The 17478-nt window shown below is 37.5% G+C and overlaps 1 protein-coding gene across 7 annotated transcripts in view; it reads right to left on the bottom strand.

Moving 5' to 3' along the window:
* LOC126866137 (tudor domain-containing protein 1) overlaps positions 1 to 17478 on the bottom strand; it is a 308571-nt gene that overhangs the window by 130672 nt on the left and 160421 nt on the right. For 3 of the 7 annotated variants that reach the window (XM_050619311.1, XM_050619314.1, XM_050619318.1), the window contains one exon: positions 8687 to 8722. The exons of the other annotated variants lie outside the window; for them this stretch is intronic. In XM_050619311.1, coding sequence (XP_050475268.1) covers positions 8687 to 8722 — 36 coding nt within the window. The remainder of the gene's footprint in view (positions 1 to 8686; positions 8723 to 17478) is intronic. 7 annotated transcript variants of the gene reach the window in all.

Raw genomic sequence — 17478 nt, 5'->3', positions numbered from 1 at the left:
CAATAACAATGATGATTGCTGAGTTCTTCTATTTCGGTATAATTTGAGTATAAACTGAAAGATTAGTTTCATTTCTCATATATTTGTACGATCGACGCAAGAAATATATTTTTCAAGAATTCTGCTCAAATTGAAGTTTAGAGATTCATGACGTTCGCCTTGCTATTTCAAACAAGAATAAAGAACAGTGGTGTTTGAAAAAAAAATTAAAATTATTCAGATTACACGTGTTTGCAATTAAAAAGAAACACAACGACTACAATCGTAATTAAAATCGTAACGATTGGGATTAAAAATTGTAAGAATTGCAATTAGAATATCAGAAAATACCGGTCTGTATTGGTACGGTGATATTGATCGCTACTTTTCTGGAAGAATGCAACGTCCCAACAATAAAAAAGGCGAAAATTGTTTGCGTCGATTGCTGCCAACAATTCTGCCGGCCGGTTACCAACGCAACGGAACTCGGCAGTTTAATATAATAGAACGATAGACCTTACGCGAAATTAAAGTGAATTAGTTTCAAAAGTTCTCGATGAAATGTATCTTTAATGAGAGAGAAAGAGATGCGGGGCTAGAGAAGAGGGGGATGACCGCCCTTTAGTAGCCATTCGCTAATGAGGAACGGTTAACGAAGAAAATTGCTGAATAATTAAAAGTTGCTTTTGTTGAAAATTGCGCGATTCCCCCGGTTGGCACGCGCCATCCTGGAAAAAAATAACGAACGTCCATTAAACTCGTGAAATCTGTCTTTCTCCTAACGCTAGAATTTTATCTTCTCCATCGCCTTTCGATACACCAGCGAAGAAAACTGATCACAAAGAACGAATAAAGGATTCGAACTTTAAAACAGAAGGGTGGTAAAGACAGACGAGGTAAAGTAAGGAATGAACAAACGAAGTTTGAACCTCTGCTTCTTATTGTCCTTAATTCAAAGGACGAGCTAAATACTGACTGTGAGAAATTAACAGAGAAATATTCTGCCAGTGTAGAATTTCCAGCGAAGCGAGTAACAAAATCAGAAAATCAACGAAATTTCACCCATTAGAATGCCAAGGTTTATGTAAATTGAAATTTTTATCAAACGTATATGGAGAAGCATTCTGACATTATTAACGATATTTAAGATTCTCGAGATTATCGTACGTAAAAGACCTTTTAGACTCCAAGCGATCAATATACGTATATTGCCAATATAATGTTGACAAGCATACATGTTGAAAATAATATTGACAATAATATGGATCGTCTGAATGCTCCTTGAAGAAACAAAATCTAAGCAGAGATTTGTTTCGTTCGAGTGTCGTACTTTGCGCATTTTGTATATCTTTTTGTATTATATGCATTCTGTGTATTTTTGCAGTTTGAGGTTTTTCATAAACGTATAAAAATCGAGAAGGAGAAAAATTGGTTTTAGTGAGAGAATATTTGAAAAGAGACTTAAGTCTTCAACGCGTTTAAAATGACGCAGAGTGCGAGACGCGCGAATTATTGGGCGGTTCACAGCTTCCGGCTCATTTGACAATCCGAATAGCAGGAAATTCGAGGGGATGGAACAGCAGGGGATGGACCGTGCAATCGCGAGCGTAGTGTCCCTCGATTTTTAATAATTTTCCTGTTACTTTGACGTCGTTTCATCGATCGACCAGTTTTTGCTGCTAATTAAATACATGGATGCGCTGGACGCGTTGAAATTATGCTGATTCGAATCGCGAAAATTCGCCAACGAGTATACCGAACATATTATTTACCATGGAGATAAATATCCCACATTTCCGCTCCGTGTCAAACGCAACCGGGGCTGAAATAAAACTGATTCTTTGTAGTTTCATTCCCGAGAATTTAACGAAGACGACGCGTTCCATTGCGCCGGACTATCCACGCTCGCGTATTATAGCGATATATTTTTTGTTCCGTTGTTCAATTATTTCTGTGACGGTTGATCAAGCGGTTATTGTACATTTTCGATGACAGAACAGCAATCATGATCAGCAACAAGATATATTCTTATTAATACCACAACTACTAGTATTTACACGATGAAAACAACATACGTGTCGCATCTCTTACAGCTATTATCAATTCTACTGAAAATTGCCTGTAATTTCAAATTCATAATCCGCGTCGAATATCAACGTTCTGCTAAAAACAAAAGATTTTCTGAGACTGTATATATCTCCTGCTTGAAAAATTATATTTGGAAAACGCGTTAATTATTCGAGCCTGCTTTGAATCACCGATAATATCCAAAGAAACTCGTCTTTACAACGAACGATTTCCATCACAATGATTCATCGTCACGATACATCAATTTCAGCTATGTAAATCAAGCTCAGCTTTCGTTACGCTGACCCAAGGGACAAAATTCCCAAGAAAGTCATCCCGGTTTCCAAGCGATCGTAAAGTATCTACGATTGGGGTAGCTCAGGTGCGTGTAGAACTGCGATTGGTCCATGAGGCCAGCCGATCTGCCAATATTATGCGCACACAAATACCAGAATCGTTTATCCAAAATGGTCATAAAATCAGAGCAGTAGCACACAGCGAGGAACGACGATTGTCGCAGATTTGGCGGACGTGGATTGGCGAAACTGTCGAGCGCGAGAGGGCAGAGGGTTGGCCTAAGAATCCATCAACGAAACTGGTAATCTGCTGGGGCTCGCACGAGCCACTTTCAAGAATCCAATCTCGTCTGGCATTTTTACCCTAGCCAGCCCCGTTGATATGCTTCGCTCCTTTTCATTTCCGTCGTTTCTGTTTCTATTCGCGCACGCGTGAATCTCTTTTTTTTCATGAGAATAGTAAGAAGATCGTAGGTAAATAGGCTCGAAGATTATGGAAGAATATTCGCGGATGTAGCTTGTAACGGTTTTCGAATGATTAAACATTTCGCCCGACACTCTGTCTCTTGTTCTATTTGGATTCATCAACCGGTTTAGCGTTTGTTACAGGCTCAGGGCCCATAGATCACGAGCCTGAAGGTCCTATGTGACGTTAATTAATATTTTCACTACGAGATACATCTTTTAATCAGCATCATCAGTTTGAAGATTGTATACGGTGTCATTTGATACTTTCGCGTATCCCTTAAGATCTTTTACTGTGAGAACGTCTTTAAGGCTTAGAAAGTAATTGTACGCTAAAAGAATATTGTTCCTGTTTGAGAAAAATAATTCTCTGTTCTTCGTCCTGCACAAAACTCGTCTCTTCTAACCGCTCTTTGCTTCTGTTCGATCCAATGCTGCTTCACCAAGACTCAAGCAATGATCAACTCACACAAACCACCTCCTTCGTCCTCGTTTCTGACCATCCTATGATACGAACCTAACCTCATCAAACCAAGACAATAAAGTAGCATCGACTCGTCTCGAAAGAGAGCTAAAGAAGGCGAGTACGAAGGAAGAGAACTAAAAGAGAGGCAATCCTGTCTCCAGGATCCGCAGGAGGGTTCCATTCGGTCGTTCCATGCGCGAGTGGTTTTCCCAGAGGCGGGGGAGAGCGTAAAGTCTGAAATTGTGGAAAGCGGCGAGCGAAAGGGGGTGAGCGTCAAAAAACGCTGAGGGTCGAATACCAGGACGTGGATCCAGGATGCAGCGGGCGCGCCTTTAATTGCAGGACTCGCGGCACTTTTAAAGCCGGATGCAAATGGCTCATAAAACTCGCTGGCTCCGACAGGCCGACTCATTTACGAGCGCGGAAAGTTTTTAGGTTCGGCAGGCTGGCGTGCACGCCGAACGAGAGGGCCTGTTTTATCGGTCTACGAGAGTTCGAAAGTAATTCTCTTTAGTTGTCGGTGAGACCGGCAGACTGCGATGCCGGCCTTAACTTTCTCGAGGTGAACAGGCGCGAAAGACACTCCGGTGTCCTTGCTGGCTTCGTTACCGATTGTATAGTTGGGCCAGAAGATCGTGCCAATCCGCAGCTACCGACGCGCACGAAAGAAATCCGCGGAGTGGATGACTAGTATTATCAGGTTTTCCTTCCCTTTATGGTGTTTCTCTGTTTTTTAGAATAGAATTCTCCAATCTTTCTCGAGCTCTTTGTAACAGATAATTGTATGTTTCGCGTATATGAAAAATATTTCTAATAATGGATGATTTCGATCTCTTCTTACACACAGGTGAAGTTTATCGTCGACGAGATTCTTGCTTATAAATTGAATTTTTGAAGTTCCGGTTTGAGATAAGACAAATAGATACAAAACTTTGCCGATTAAACTAATGAAAACTTCGATTGTCGAACGCGTTAATTTTTGTTACCGTTTATGATCGTTCGAAAGAATAAAGTAACAGCCATTTTTTCCCAATGATATTGTATAGCCGTATCGATCGTGTTATTTATCTACAAAAGTGGAATGTTAATTTTCGAATGAAACACGAATGAATTTTAAGCGTTCCATTTCCGTTTTATGTTTATCACAATATTCAAATGCATAATAAACACGACATCACGTAATCTACTATTTTAATATCCGAATCTGCCAGTAAAATTTTACTTTGTTATTCTGACATTTAAAAAGAGTAGAAGAAACAATGAAGCATATATTTCAAACAATATATAGTTATTCTATATTTTAATAAAAACATCTGAAAATGCAATTGCAAATTACACTTATTCCACTTTTCTATGACGATTTACAAAATGCAAAATTTCAATTATTCTGTTTCTCTACGAAAGGCAGACAATTTTCATTAAACGCGACCAGAATTAGGACATAAGAAAGCAGAAACCTGTATACCACGTGTATAAATCAGAATATAAGAAACCAGAAAATTTCTACAGACCCACCATGTACAAAGCTGGTCGCTAATAGGATGATCATTACAATCAACTCACTTCAACTCGTCAGCTCCACTTTCCACTGGCTCCACCATGCAACGCAACACTCAAGAGTCGTCTTCGAGGCGAAGAATACTCTAACAAGCGTTGGTCGAATCACGAAGATGCATTAAACAGTCACTGACCTCCGCATAAACAACTCGTGCACTAGACTCGTTGTAGTTGGAAGCAACAATATAGACATCAGACTTTCCACTTCAGTACCAGTTAAAGCAATAATTCATAGTCTCACTTAATTTACATTTTACATATTCTGACGTGATAATTTCAAAAGTCGAATGAAGTTTCCTAATACTCTTAAGTATATCCATCTTATAATTCAAGACATATATTACTATTACTACATATTAGTCTGCTGTTAGTTTAAATAATCAGCCATATCTTCTTAACACTTTAATTCATATTGAAATAAATATATCCAACAACTGTATCCTTTTTATCACATATATTTTTATTATTTGTTACTAGTTTTATGAGCACACTTCTCTTGATATACTTGTACCAGTAGATTATAAAAAAATGTTCAATTGTTCAATAACAACTTCAGATTCCAAGATACAGTTTGCCTACTTTGCTTGTATCGATACTAATACATATAAATAAATAATACCTTAGACTACGACTTACTATATACCAATCCTAAACGAACTCAGCCTAATACAACTCCAGGGCGTCAGCCAGCACGTTATATAATATACTTGCACTATCAGATTATAAAAAAATGTTCAATTGTTCAATAACAACTTCAGATTCCAAGATACAGTTTGCCTACTTCGTTTGTATCAATACTAATACATGTAAATAAATAATACCTTAGACTACGACCTACTATATACCAATCCTAAATGAACCTCAGGCTAATACAATTGCAAGACATCGATTACGACCATTATCTCTTAATTATTCAACACTCTCTACACTTAGAACATTTTCTTCAATTATCCGTAACTCGCACACCGATATCCATATAATAAAATACGTGTGTTTTATTCAGTTCGATGTATACGTTCACCCCTTGAAGCGTTGTATTTGTGAATCAGCCTGTACAATACTTGACTCCTACTCTGTAAGCCTGGGCCACAACACTCAGCTCGCCAGAAGGAAGGAAGGATCCGTTCATCCGCTGACTGGGGTTGTTCGGAGGGAAGTGGCCTGGGTAGAGGGTTGGAATAATCCACGGCGTTATTTTATTCGTGGCTGTGGTGCAGTCGATGCAGAAAGTTTTCATAAACGTTGCTCGTGGTCACCACTCGCTTCCTCTCTCTTCATCCCGCCATCCATCCGCGTGCATCCTCTATCCTCTTCTGCTTGCTGGTCCAGCTGGTCCAATCCTCTCCGTCTGTTACTCGCTACGAACGCTCGCAACATGCAGCAGACAACGGTTAATCAATGGGCTTCAAGCGCAGGCTCGTATCCCGGGATCTTTCCTGATGGACAGCGGCAACAGCACCGGTAACAACGCCGGGATGCTAGTCTCGCGCGGTGAGAGCGACGAGGATGAGCAGATCGGTTGGACGAAACGGTGGGAGCAAGATAGACTGAGCCTGGTTGGGTGAAAAAGGGGTGGAGAAAGGTAGGGTGGTACAGAGAGCCGCGGGCACGTAAAACTAGCGAACAATTTAAACTCCCCTTTCAAGTCGTGACTTTGTTTATGCGAACGAAAATAATTCGCTGGCGAGCAGAGCTATCTCTCTCTCTATCTTTTTCCCACGGGGCTGTATTCCCGTGCTTTTCCATTTTTCGCGGCTTCGGTCATCACGGAAGGATAAAAAGGCGTGCTCGCGGCTGGCTAGCTCTGGTGTCGATTGGGTGCTTCGAGGTAAGAATGCATTTGATTTGTGGGTTTTGCGAGTGGAGCGTGTATATATGGTTTTGATGCAGGTTTCATTGAGTTTGGTGAATTTTCGTGCAGCGAATAGCAGAGGAAGTATTTACGGGAAATAATTGAATATCTAAAACATCGTGGACAGAAACAGTGAATTTCAGTAATATGGAATAACGAAACTTGGAGGAATTATTATGTGAAAAAATATTGAAGAAATTCTCGATATGAAAATCGAATTTCTAAGCGACAATTTTAATAAGCAATGCAGCCCAAACTGGCCGAATTATTCCAAGCTTCCCTCCCTCTTCCTCTGTTCTAAAATTCAGCTATCAAATTAGAGAAACAAGGAAACATCATATTGAAAAAGCAATCGTACACAATCGAAGAACTTTCCAATGTAAAATTGAGCCACACCGTTGAAAATTTCGACAGGGGTTGATTTCACAGTATAAACTAACCAAAAACGATAATCGTAAATTCCTTTATTCGATGCTGCAACGAACCACAAGTAGCAAGTTAAAATCGAGGAATTAATATTAGGAATTAATAGCTAAAAAAAAAAATAAATATGAGAGGGAAAAAGTGTTCGTGAGAAAGAGGGTGATCCAGGGACGATTGTTTTGAGTGAAGCACGGCAGGCAGACATGGGGTGACGCAAGGGAAAACGCAGATAATGGTGGCGTAACGTGGTTGGTATGAGCCCTTGTCGACTAAATAATGAAAACTTTGCTCGTACATTCCCGCTTAAAAGTGTTGGCGCACCTACGTTCAACGAAGCTTTTCATATTTGGCGTAGATAATAAATTTGAAATTGTATGCAATTTTTAATAAAATTGTTGATACATTACCGGCACATACGAAGTATCGAGTTAAATGCATTCTTATAACATATTATTGGAAAAGTTCCGAGTGAATTTAACAAAAACGTGACTGGAGGTAGATTTTTTGTCATTCGTAACTTCACTACACTTTCGTTCACAAATTTCTCCTCTTTTCCGATAATCAATTTCTTCGAATAGTTTTCACGGCTGTGCAAAGCTCGTGAAAACTATCTAACTTTTCCGTAAAGTATGATACGACAAAGTATGATAATAACGTATAATAAAGTATGATAATAACGATATCATTATCGGTACAATACTTGTTGCAATCTCGAATCCGACGATTCATCGATAACTTTTTTTAAATTTAATAAAACGAACATAACTGTTCCATAATTTTTTGTTGCAAAGGGTTGATTATGATTTGTGTATGGGTGAAAGTCTAGATGCATAGCACGAGAAAGAAATAACCGTGGGGTCGTAACGATTTCGTAACGAGGAAATGCTCGAATTAATATGAGTTTACACGCTAATACATCACGAATGACAGTCCACTGGAATTAATAGGTTTGTGTGCCGAGTTTGTGCGCCAACACAGGCCAGTAAAAGTGATCGTTACGTGGTTGAGGATACAATTTTCTGTTGGTGGATCGTTAACAGTATTTAACCGCTTATTATGCCACATTGCCACATGTTGGTTACGTCACTGTGCTTCGAATGCAATTTTGGATTAATTGAAATGCGTTTGTTCAAAGATATCTGAAGAATTTGATGCTACTGGTATATTCGTTATTAAATGGTTTTTACGCGTAAAGTAATGTTTCGTTAGCGTGCAGAGTATTTTACAGTTGAAGAATTTATTTCTTGAAACATGCTTCCGAAAGTTAATTATATTAATTGTAATTATTAAGCGTGAAGTGTTACGTAAGTGTTAATTAAGGAATGAACTAACGAGATTAAAGTGATATATGTTGTATAAGAATTTTTAGTAAACTTTGATTTATTAACTGCGTAAATTAATTTGTTGCCCTTTTCGATAAAATTCAAATTTCATTTATGAAACATCTAAGATTAATCGTATTATCGTTCTTTTATAGAATTTCTCAGGAATTATTATGTTGTTCCATAATGAAAAAGAATAATAGCGGAAAGGAAAGTCTATTTTCGACTCACTGTTAGACTTTGCTGTCTTTAGACTCACCAGGCTCGTATTGGAGGAAAAGAGTTCATGTCTTACCTGAAACAAACAGACAAAAAAAAGAAAATAAGATCGTTAGAAACGAGAACGTTCGAAACAAAGTAAAAAAGACAGAAAAGGGAACATCCGTAGAAGAACTTGCCAAATTAAACGAAAGTAAAACGTAGCACAGAGAATGGTGAATGAAAATGACATAAAAAGCGTAAATGTAACATTAAATCTACAAAAAAGATCTACAATCTATTCAACATATCCAAAATATTCACTTAACAAAGGACAGAGACAAAGAAAAAAATAGAAGGATAAAGAAATATAGAAATTAAATCAAAACACGACATAGACGACAATAAATAAGAATAATAAAAAACAAAATTATAAAACATCGGAAGAAACATTATGGAGCAAAACTTCTAAAAACGCTAACAAAGCCGCGAAAAGAAAGAAAAGGAAAGAAATATAATGAAAACAGCAATGAATAAATTATTCGATCACGATAAACTACAACCATCCGGTTCACCCCTGTAGCTTCTCAACTTCAACTTCGCAGCGCGAGTATCAGCTCTTGCCTGTTGCACACGAGTCCACAACCCCACGCACAAAGCCGTATTCCAGCAGCCTAAACGCGGCTCTATTTTCCGAGTTGCACATCTCCCTGTCGCGCAACCAGTTGTTGCACGCTTGCCAAAAGGTGCGGATGATCGACAGGATTTCGAGGAGGGCGGAACAGAGACAAACGACAAAGGGTCGCGCAGGGTGAGTGAGAAAAACACGGATACAACGAAGGGGTTGTGGAGGTTGCACGAGTACACAGAGGGAAGGGGAGAGGTCGCCTGGAGCTCCTTCGATATTTATTTTTTTCCACCCATATATTTTTCTCCTTCTTTTTTTTTTTATTTCGAATGAACTTTCTCTCCAATCCCCGTCGAACTCGTATTCTCTTTCCTTTTTTCGCCCATTTCGCTCGGTTTTTTAATTCGTCCGATATTTCCTGGCTCGTTCGCATGTTAATTTTCGGCAACCAATGACGCGGTAGGCCCGCGGGCAACAGACGTCGATAATATTTCGCGGCGACCGGCGCAACGCGGCTGAAAATTTCTCGATTCAACGAACTCGCTATACCCTCGCTTCCCTACGGTGGTCGAAAGATCTAGCCGATCGATGACCATCGATGGATAAAATCGCAATATTCGAGGTTAGGTAAATATGCAGTTCGTCTTCAAAAGAAAATTACGTACTATCGCGCGAAGGGAAACGATGACCATAAGCGAAATATGCCCAGTAACTTGTTGATTAATAATATCCGTTTTATAATTCTAAATTATAATTAAATTAATAAGTTAAATAGCTTGCAATTTATATAAATTTTCTTCTAGGAAGTTTGTTACTGTCACAATTCATCAATTTTTTCGCTAATAATAGAAGCGCGATTGTGTGATAGGAATTTCGAAATTTTGAATTTCGGAAGTGTCGATAGCGAAGTTAGAACACAGAAAGTCATAGAACGATACAGTTAAGATTATTTCCCATTTACTTTTCGGTTCCACTTCAGTGGAAGAAGAAAGACATAGAAAGACACAGAAAGAATTACGGGTTGCATTAAAAGATATCGAAGAAATTTCAACGAGTTTAAAGATATTTTTTATGTCGCAGTATTGTTTTAATGGTCGTATTAAACTATTTTTATTAAGTTGTTATTTCACGAAGATTCGTTTAAATCTATACGGTAAGAAAATATACATATTTCTAAAAGAAATAAGACATTCGTATATCTCGTATTATAGCGCGTGATTATTCACGTTATATCAATTACACGTATTACATCTTAATACGTTACGTTGCACTCATCACACAATCTATATACGTGAATTAATTGATATTAATATATTCGTTAATTGAAATAAAGCTCCTTTCACAAACGCGTTAAAAATTCTCCATAAGAAAGATTCCAGTTGAGCATTGAAACATCAAAAGTATTTCACATGAACGAAGTAGTCTGTTTCGACTTCAACACTAAGAACGAGTGCTATCTTCGTAAAAAGAAAAAAAAATCGAGAGCATGTAGAATGTTCAACTCGTTGAGAAACGCAGATGTATTACCTGTTCTACGACCGATTAATGATTCCATGATCAATCGAAAGCCCGTTAATTCGAACGTAATACAGAGCCTGGTTTCTCCTGTTTCACGTGGTTCGTTTCGAATGCTCGAGAAAACACGTAAACTGGTCCCTCGAATGGGGGTCATTTTTATTTTCTCTCGAATATGGCTCTTCGTGGACTCGGTTGTGACTTTCACGCGTATCGTAAAAAGCAAGGCCAAGAATTAAACAGGGATTGTATCGATTTCGATGGTAAATTGGTCGTCGATAGGGCGATATTTTCCTTATTTCGTCGAATTTAACTTGGCTAAGTCGTATATTTGGATATTTGGCATTATTTTCGTTTCTCGATTTTGTTGAAAAATGATATTTAAAATGCTAAATTGAAGTATTTACGTAATTTGTAATAAATTGCTTGAGAGATTGTGGAAATTAAGCAGAGAAGAAATTTCTTTGAATTATTTACTGTATTTAGTAACTTGTATATTGATAAATTAAAAATAATAAATAAAATTAAGCTACGTATTATGTTTATCATATTCGAAGTGGAATTTGTTAAAAAGTGAAACGCTAATTTATTGGATGGAAATAAACCATGGAAAGTTAGAAAAATATTACGATCATTTACAGTAGGAGAGGGAAACAAATAGAAACGAACGTCCTCGATATGGAGATTTCGACGCCCGACCGCACGCCGGAAGTGAATCTCTGCTACCAGGCGTTTGAGTCCCCCGTCTAATGCTTGTCGCAATAACTTACAGCTCGAAAGTTTCGCAATCGTTGAATTTGATTTGTAGCATCGTTAAAGTACTAGCAAGGAAATAAAATATGTTTGAAATGCAGAGCCAAGGAAGTCAAGCAAATATTTTATCAGTTATATTATTATATTAAATAAAATTCTAAATCACATGTGTACGTGTTACCTCTGAATTTTGTATTTCAAAGATAAACAAATTTTTGGCGTGTTTCTTTATTTAAAAAAAATTTTCTTTTACGAATATCAATGTTTTTCTTACTTTATTTATTACTTCTCATTTTACTTTATTTCTCAACTTCAATTTTCTTCAACTTCAAATTTTATTTACAATTTACTTTATTTCTCAACTTCTTGAAATAACAATTGCTACGAAATATGACCATTAAGATATAAAATATTAAAATATCAGGACACGACCATTAAAATGTAATTACATTACATGGAATTTGTTGTTAAAAATACATAATAACAAGCAAACGTAAATTCGCGACAGGAATCGCTTCGAAAACAATCGATACGCTACGTCAATGACCATGGCGGAAGATTTATGAGTGAAAAGAATAGGAAACGACCTCGATGGAGGAGACTCGCATTTTCGAATCTTCCAGTATCTCGCGGAGAAAGCCTGACGACTGGGCTTTGACATTGACCGATATTAACCTGTTCTTTCGTGACATGAATTCGTCGTCCGTGTCCTCGACCATTCATCGAGTATTGTCGGAACTGATCCGCGGTGAAAGCGCCTGATAACGCGTTCCACGTCGTCTCCTAATTTACGTGAAAACGGATCGTTCAATACCGTATCACGCATCGAGAATTATGACAGACGACTTAGTGTGATTTACGAAGTTGTAGCACGCATGTTCGACGATATAGACACTCGGAGATGGAAGATTGAAAAGCAAAAGAGACACATCGATGATCGTCAAATGCTACCGCTTAACAAACTACTTGTAAAGAGTGGAAAGAATGCTTATATAAATGGACAGTGACGAATGAGTCGGTGAAGATTTGAACGATTACTTTGGCAAAGACATTTAGCGTGTGTACGTGCTGGCTATTGTGGAATTTATATTTCTCCACGTATCATAATAATTCATGTTGTTACACAGAGGCGAGTACGTAAATAGGAAAGGTTTTTGTATTAAATGAAACTTAATTTAGTTGGAAAAATGTGTAAGTCATTGGATGTTTATAGCGACTTAAAGCACAGAGGATATATTTTAAAATGTTAAATTGCAGGAAAAAGTACAAATAGAATTTTTCATAATACGATTAATCGACCTTACCAGTGAACATTTCCTTATTTATACATTCACCATTCTCCAAGTATCTAACTTTCACTTCCTATTAGGTGTAACTTGGTATATACGTATTGATACATAATAAATTGCCGTGTGACGTCTATTTATTACCCTTATTTTCTTTCTTAAAGGAAGCATCCAAAACCTTGTTGATTTGAAATTTTCAGCAGTATCTGTACAAATTTTCACTGCTAATACTTCCGTCAGCCACTGTATGTACAATATGCCAGATACACGACGTGGTATGTAAGATCGATCGCAAAGTACTGTTATAATTATGCGAGCAACGTAACTTTAGACCAGAGAAACTTTAGAAATCGATAACCAGGGGCATGGAGTAACAATTAGCGGCCGCATCGATGCACGGCGGTGGTTCGTTTCGTTGAAGGAACAGGACAGAGAAACAGTAACACAGAGCACGAACAGAAGAGGAGTGATCGAGCGAAGAGACAGCAATGCGATTGACTATCCTTTGGCGAGCAGGCGATCCAACGATCCAGCGATCCAGAACAGGCTGCTTCTCTGCCTGCCCTCGGTTCGTGTATGCGGAGCATACGAATACAAAGGTTTCCAGTCGGTTTTCCACTCAGCACGCGTACACTCCCATTAGGTCTATTTTTTTACGATTTTCAGAGATTCGCGTGAATCTCTCGGATATAATTAAAATAATGTAGAATCTCGATGGAGAATCGCTTTATATACCGAGCATAATAAAAAGCACTATACTTTGATATTGCATGTATTTTTTCGTATTATACGCATTTCGTACCAATTTTGTGCTTTCGAGCTTCTTACAGATCCGCAATGCATCTTATCTTATTTTCTGCAAAGGATCCAACATTTTTGGATAAGACTGTATGCGCATATATATAGTGTACAACTTTCTGTGTTTGTATCGCTGAATCTTAGAGCACACAGCGTGGATGCGAGGGCGAAACACGGTGGTAACACGTCCAATGGAATCAAAGGAGCACGTGTTTCACGGGAACACGGAAACAGCTCGAATCGCGTTCGTGGCCGTCTAAACGCGATTACGTCAGCGACTGACTATCCTTGTTACGTTTTTTCCACGTTCTTGTTTTTCACAGTAGTTTGAGTAGATTTTGTCTTGTCTTTCCTTTTTTAAGATTGTTATACGGGGTGACAGATTTTTTAAATTCTTGAAACCGAATTCAACGTGGATTTTACGTAAAAATATGTGTACTACTTTAACATTTAAAGCTTTCAACATTTATTTAGCTGTTTTAATATCTAATTCTTGATAGTTAATAACTTTTTCAGAAGGTTTAGTATATTGAATATGGATTTTAGTTTACACGGTTCTTTGTTTCTTGAGATTTTATGAAGATCAATTTCAGAAGATTTTCGCGGATTAGTAAGTTCGTGGAAAGTTTTTGTAAGTTTATAGATAAACAGTATAATATGGATTCAAATGTGCTATTGCATTGGACGTCGAAGTAATTGTTTAATTATTAAAACATTATTCAATGGAAAATAAATACGCGGGCGTTTAATACACGACAAGCACGATTTACGATTTCTATAAAAAAGTTCCAAAGTTTGAAGAAAGATTTCGTTTTATTTTAGCTTAGTGTACTGTTCCTTTGTCTGTTTTAAGGAGAGACTTGTGTTATTTATTTTGCAGGATTTTAAATCTTTATGGGATGAATTCTTGAAATATGCAGTTGCATCTATGATATGAATTTTGTTGAGGTAAATGATATAGTGCAGTTTTAAATAAAACGAGTAAATATTGCTTTACGTTGTTGGTGAAACAGTTGCCGGATTACCGAAGTATCCATTCAAAAAAAAAAAAAAAAAAAAAAAAAATATTGTAGCTTTTTAATGTACGACACCAGTGATTCACAACATTCTGTCTGAATGGATGAACTCGTGCTGAGACGACGTTGCGGGAACATATTTTTAAGGGTATTTCTATGAAAAATGGAATTTCACGTGAAAATGCTTTATCCTACAATCCGAATTTATATTCCTTGAAGCAAGTAATCCTTTTTCCATTATACCACTATTTTTAGGTCGTTCCAAGCTTAACAAAAGAGAGCGTAAAAATGTAGATTATCTAAAAATATGTCCGACCAATCGATACTTTTTTTATGCACAAATTTTACATAATCGCAACATAAACTTTGTGTAACCATTTTTTGTTACAAGACAGTACTCTCGACTATGCTTAACCAACGTATAATAAATTATATCTCGATGAAAATCTTAACCCCTCGTCTTACAATATCGAATCGTATTAAATAAAGATAAATAGAATTTCCTTTTAGCGTTCATTTCAACACTACGTTTGAACTTTTGAATCCTATTTTTGTTATTTTACAAACAAACGAGCATGTGCGTGGTGGGGCTAAGACAAAAGATATGAGGCTAAGACAAAAGACAAGGGGTTGCTAAGGGACATAAACGAATTAACAGGAGTATGAGTTGAGAAGCCAGAGAGTGCGGATTGCGTTGTCGAGATAGTGTTGCTAGCGTTGTTGAGACAGAGTTAAATCCGTGGTGACGAGAGTTGCTAATTAATTATCTAGTTGTCTTAATTATAATAATATTTGATCAACATCTGTTTAATACATTTATTATTAATAAACTAATTATAATAGTTCACGATACTACACATCTCATAAATATAATTTTGATTATAGAATTTGTTCCATAAATACGAAAGATATAAACCCAGAATCTGAAATATACAAATGTATACAGCTTTGCCGCGCAAGGTTCATATTTGCTCGTCGGTAGCTGCAGCGTTAAATAAAAATCTAGCCCTTAATCGATTAATGCATCCGCTCAAACAGACGTCGCTTGGCTAAATTGGCACACGGTGCATTCACAATACACGCCCAAAGGGATCGTTTCGACGCGAGCTTCCGCGCCACTGGCTTAGTCTGTAAACGATACAAATACAGACCGGTTGTCACGCGAGATATTAATTTTCCGTGCGTTTTCGATTGTCTCCGTGCGTGCACGCAAAACGACCGGGTTAAACAAATAAAAAAAAAAAAAAAAAAAAGGAAAGAAACAGTCGTGAAATCCGGGAAAAAGATTAGGTCGATTTCACACGAAGATACGCGTATCGTGATACACGTATCGCGATACCTGTATCGCGAGAAACATATCCTTTGAATGTCGCCATTTGTCTTAACGTTTTGACTGTTGCCTCTGTACGAGAAGTATAATACGAAAGACATAAGTAGGAAAAAGTAGTATGAAAATATAGTTGGCTACGACTCACGAGAATCGTCGTGTGAACGCCTTTATTGGTGTACACGTACATTCAGTAGCTCCGTGTGAAACCGGTCTAAGGGTAGAACGAACGACGAAAAATCAAAAGAAAAAAAAAAGAGCCATGCACTGGTCGCGTATACGCAGAGAAAGAGAATATTTGTAGCGGTTTCATCGGTTAGGAAAAAACGCAGGAATTATCAGAATTTTCGGAAGCGAAAGCGCGTTATACACGGCTGTCAAAGCCACAGTGTCGCCAATTTTCGCAAAAAGAGCGGTGTTTTGAAATTCCGGTTAATAGTCAAATTATTAAGCATCACATTATCAACGTTAGCTCACGTTATAATCAGGCTATGGTTATTTAGGATTATGGTAGATTTGTAAATATGGTTATCGCGTTCTGACGAATTATCGTTCAGATGAACGAAATATCGGAAGATCGAATACTATGGTTTTGTAAAAACTATACGAAAATTGTCTTATTTACTGTATAGTTTACAACCAGTACTCTATTTTGAATATTTCACATACTTTGCGTATTATATATAGATAAGACGATGGAATGTAATGGAAACTAATTCAGGAAGTGAGCTCGATAAGAATTTGTGTTGTAAAATTTTATCAACATTGCAATTCAATATTTTTACTGTCGCTATTATCCAATAGAATTTACTATGAATTGTAGTCTGTGATTCGCGACGTTCAAAGAAATGAGATCGATAAAAGTTTGTTAAATTCAACGATATTCCATTTACTATTAAAAATTACAGCTTGTAATTTGTCCCTTTCAGAGGGTAGGTCCGATGAACGCTTGTAAATTTAATTAATATTTCAATTAAATCTCTCTACGTTCGTTAATATTATGAAACAGAATTTAGTAAAAAGAATCGTAAACTGTAACTCGTGATACGCAGAATCTCGTAAATATGTACTCCGCAAGATAAAAACTAACATTCAACGCGATTCAATTTCCTATTCCGAAACCATTTCTTCGATGCTTCGCATTGAGCCTCGTTATTAAAACGATATCTCGTTCAACGGCTGTGCAATGGTATCCCGTATCGCATCAAGATCGAGCGGACACAGGCGGTTTCGAAATGATTATGGGTAGAAAGAGAGAAAGAGAGACAGGGGTAGAAAAGTTTCGACACGCAGCCTTTTGTCGCGTGCGTGGGTTTCGTATTATCGGCGCTTGCGAAACGCTAGAAAACAAATACCATTGTAATTCCGACGATTTTTTTTATCGTCCCCCGCCCTCCCTTCTTCTTCTTTTTGTTTCGTTTTACGCTTCATATGACACACGATACGCGACGGACAGCGTCCGCCTGCCTCCCATCCGTCCGCGTGTCGATGAAAAGCAAATCCATTTTCAGCCAAATTACACGCGCCTCT

Source organism: Bombus huntii, chromosome 5 (assembly GCF_024542735.1).
Source record: "Bombus huntii isolate Logan2020A chromosome 5, iyBomHunt1.1, whole genome shotgun sequence".
Taxonomy (NCBI): domain Eukaryota; kingdom Metazoa; phylum Arthropoda; class Insecta; order Hymenoptera; family Apidae; genus Bombus; species Bombus huntii.
This window is presented reverse-complemented; position numbering and strand designations above follow the sequence as displayed.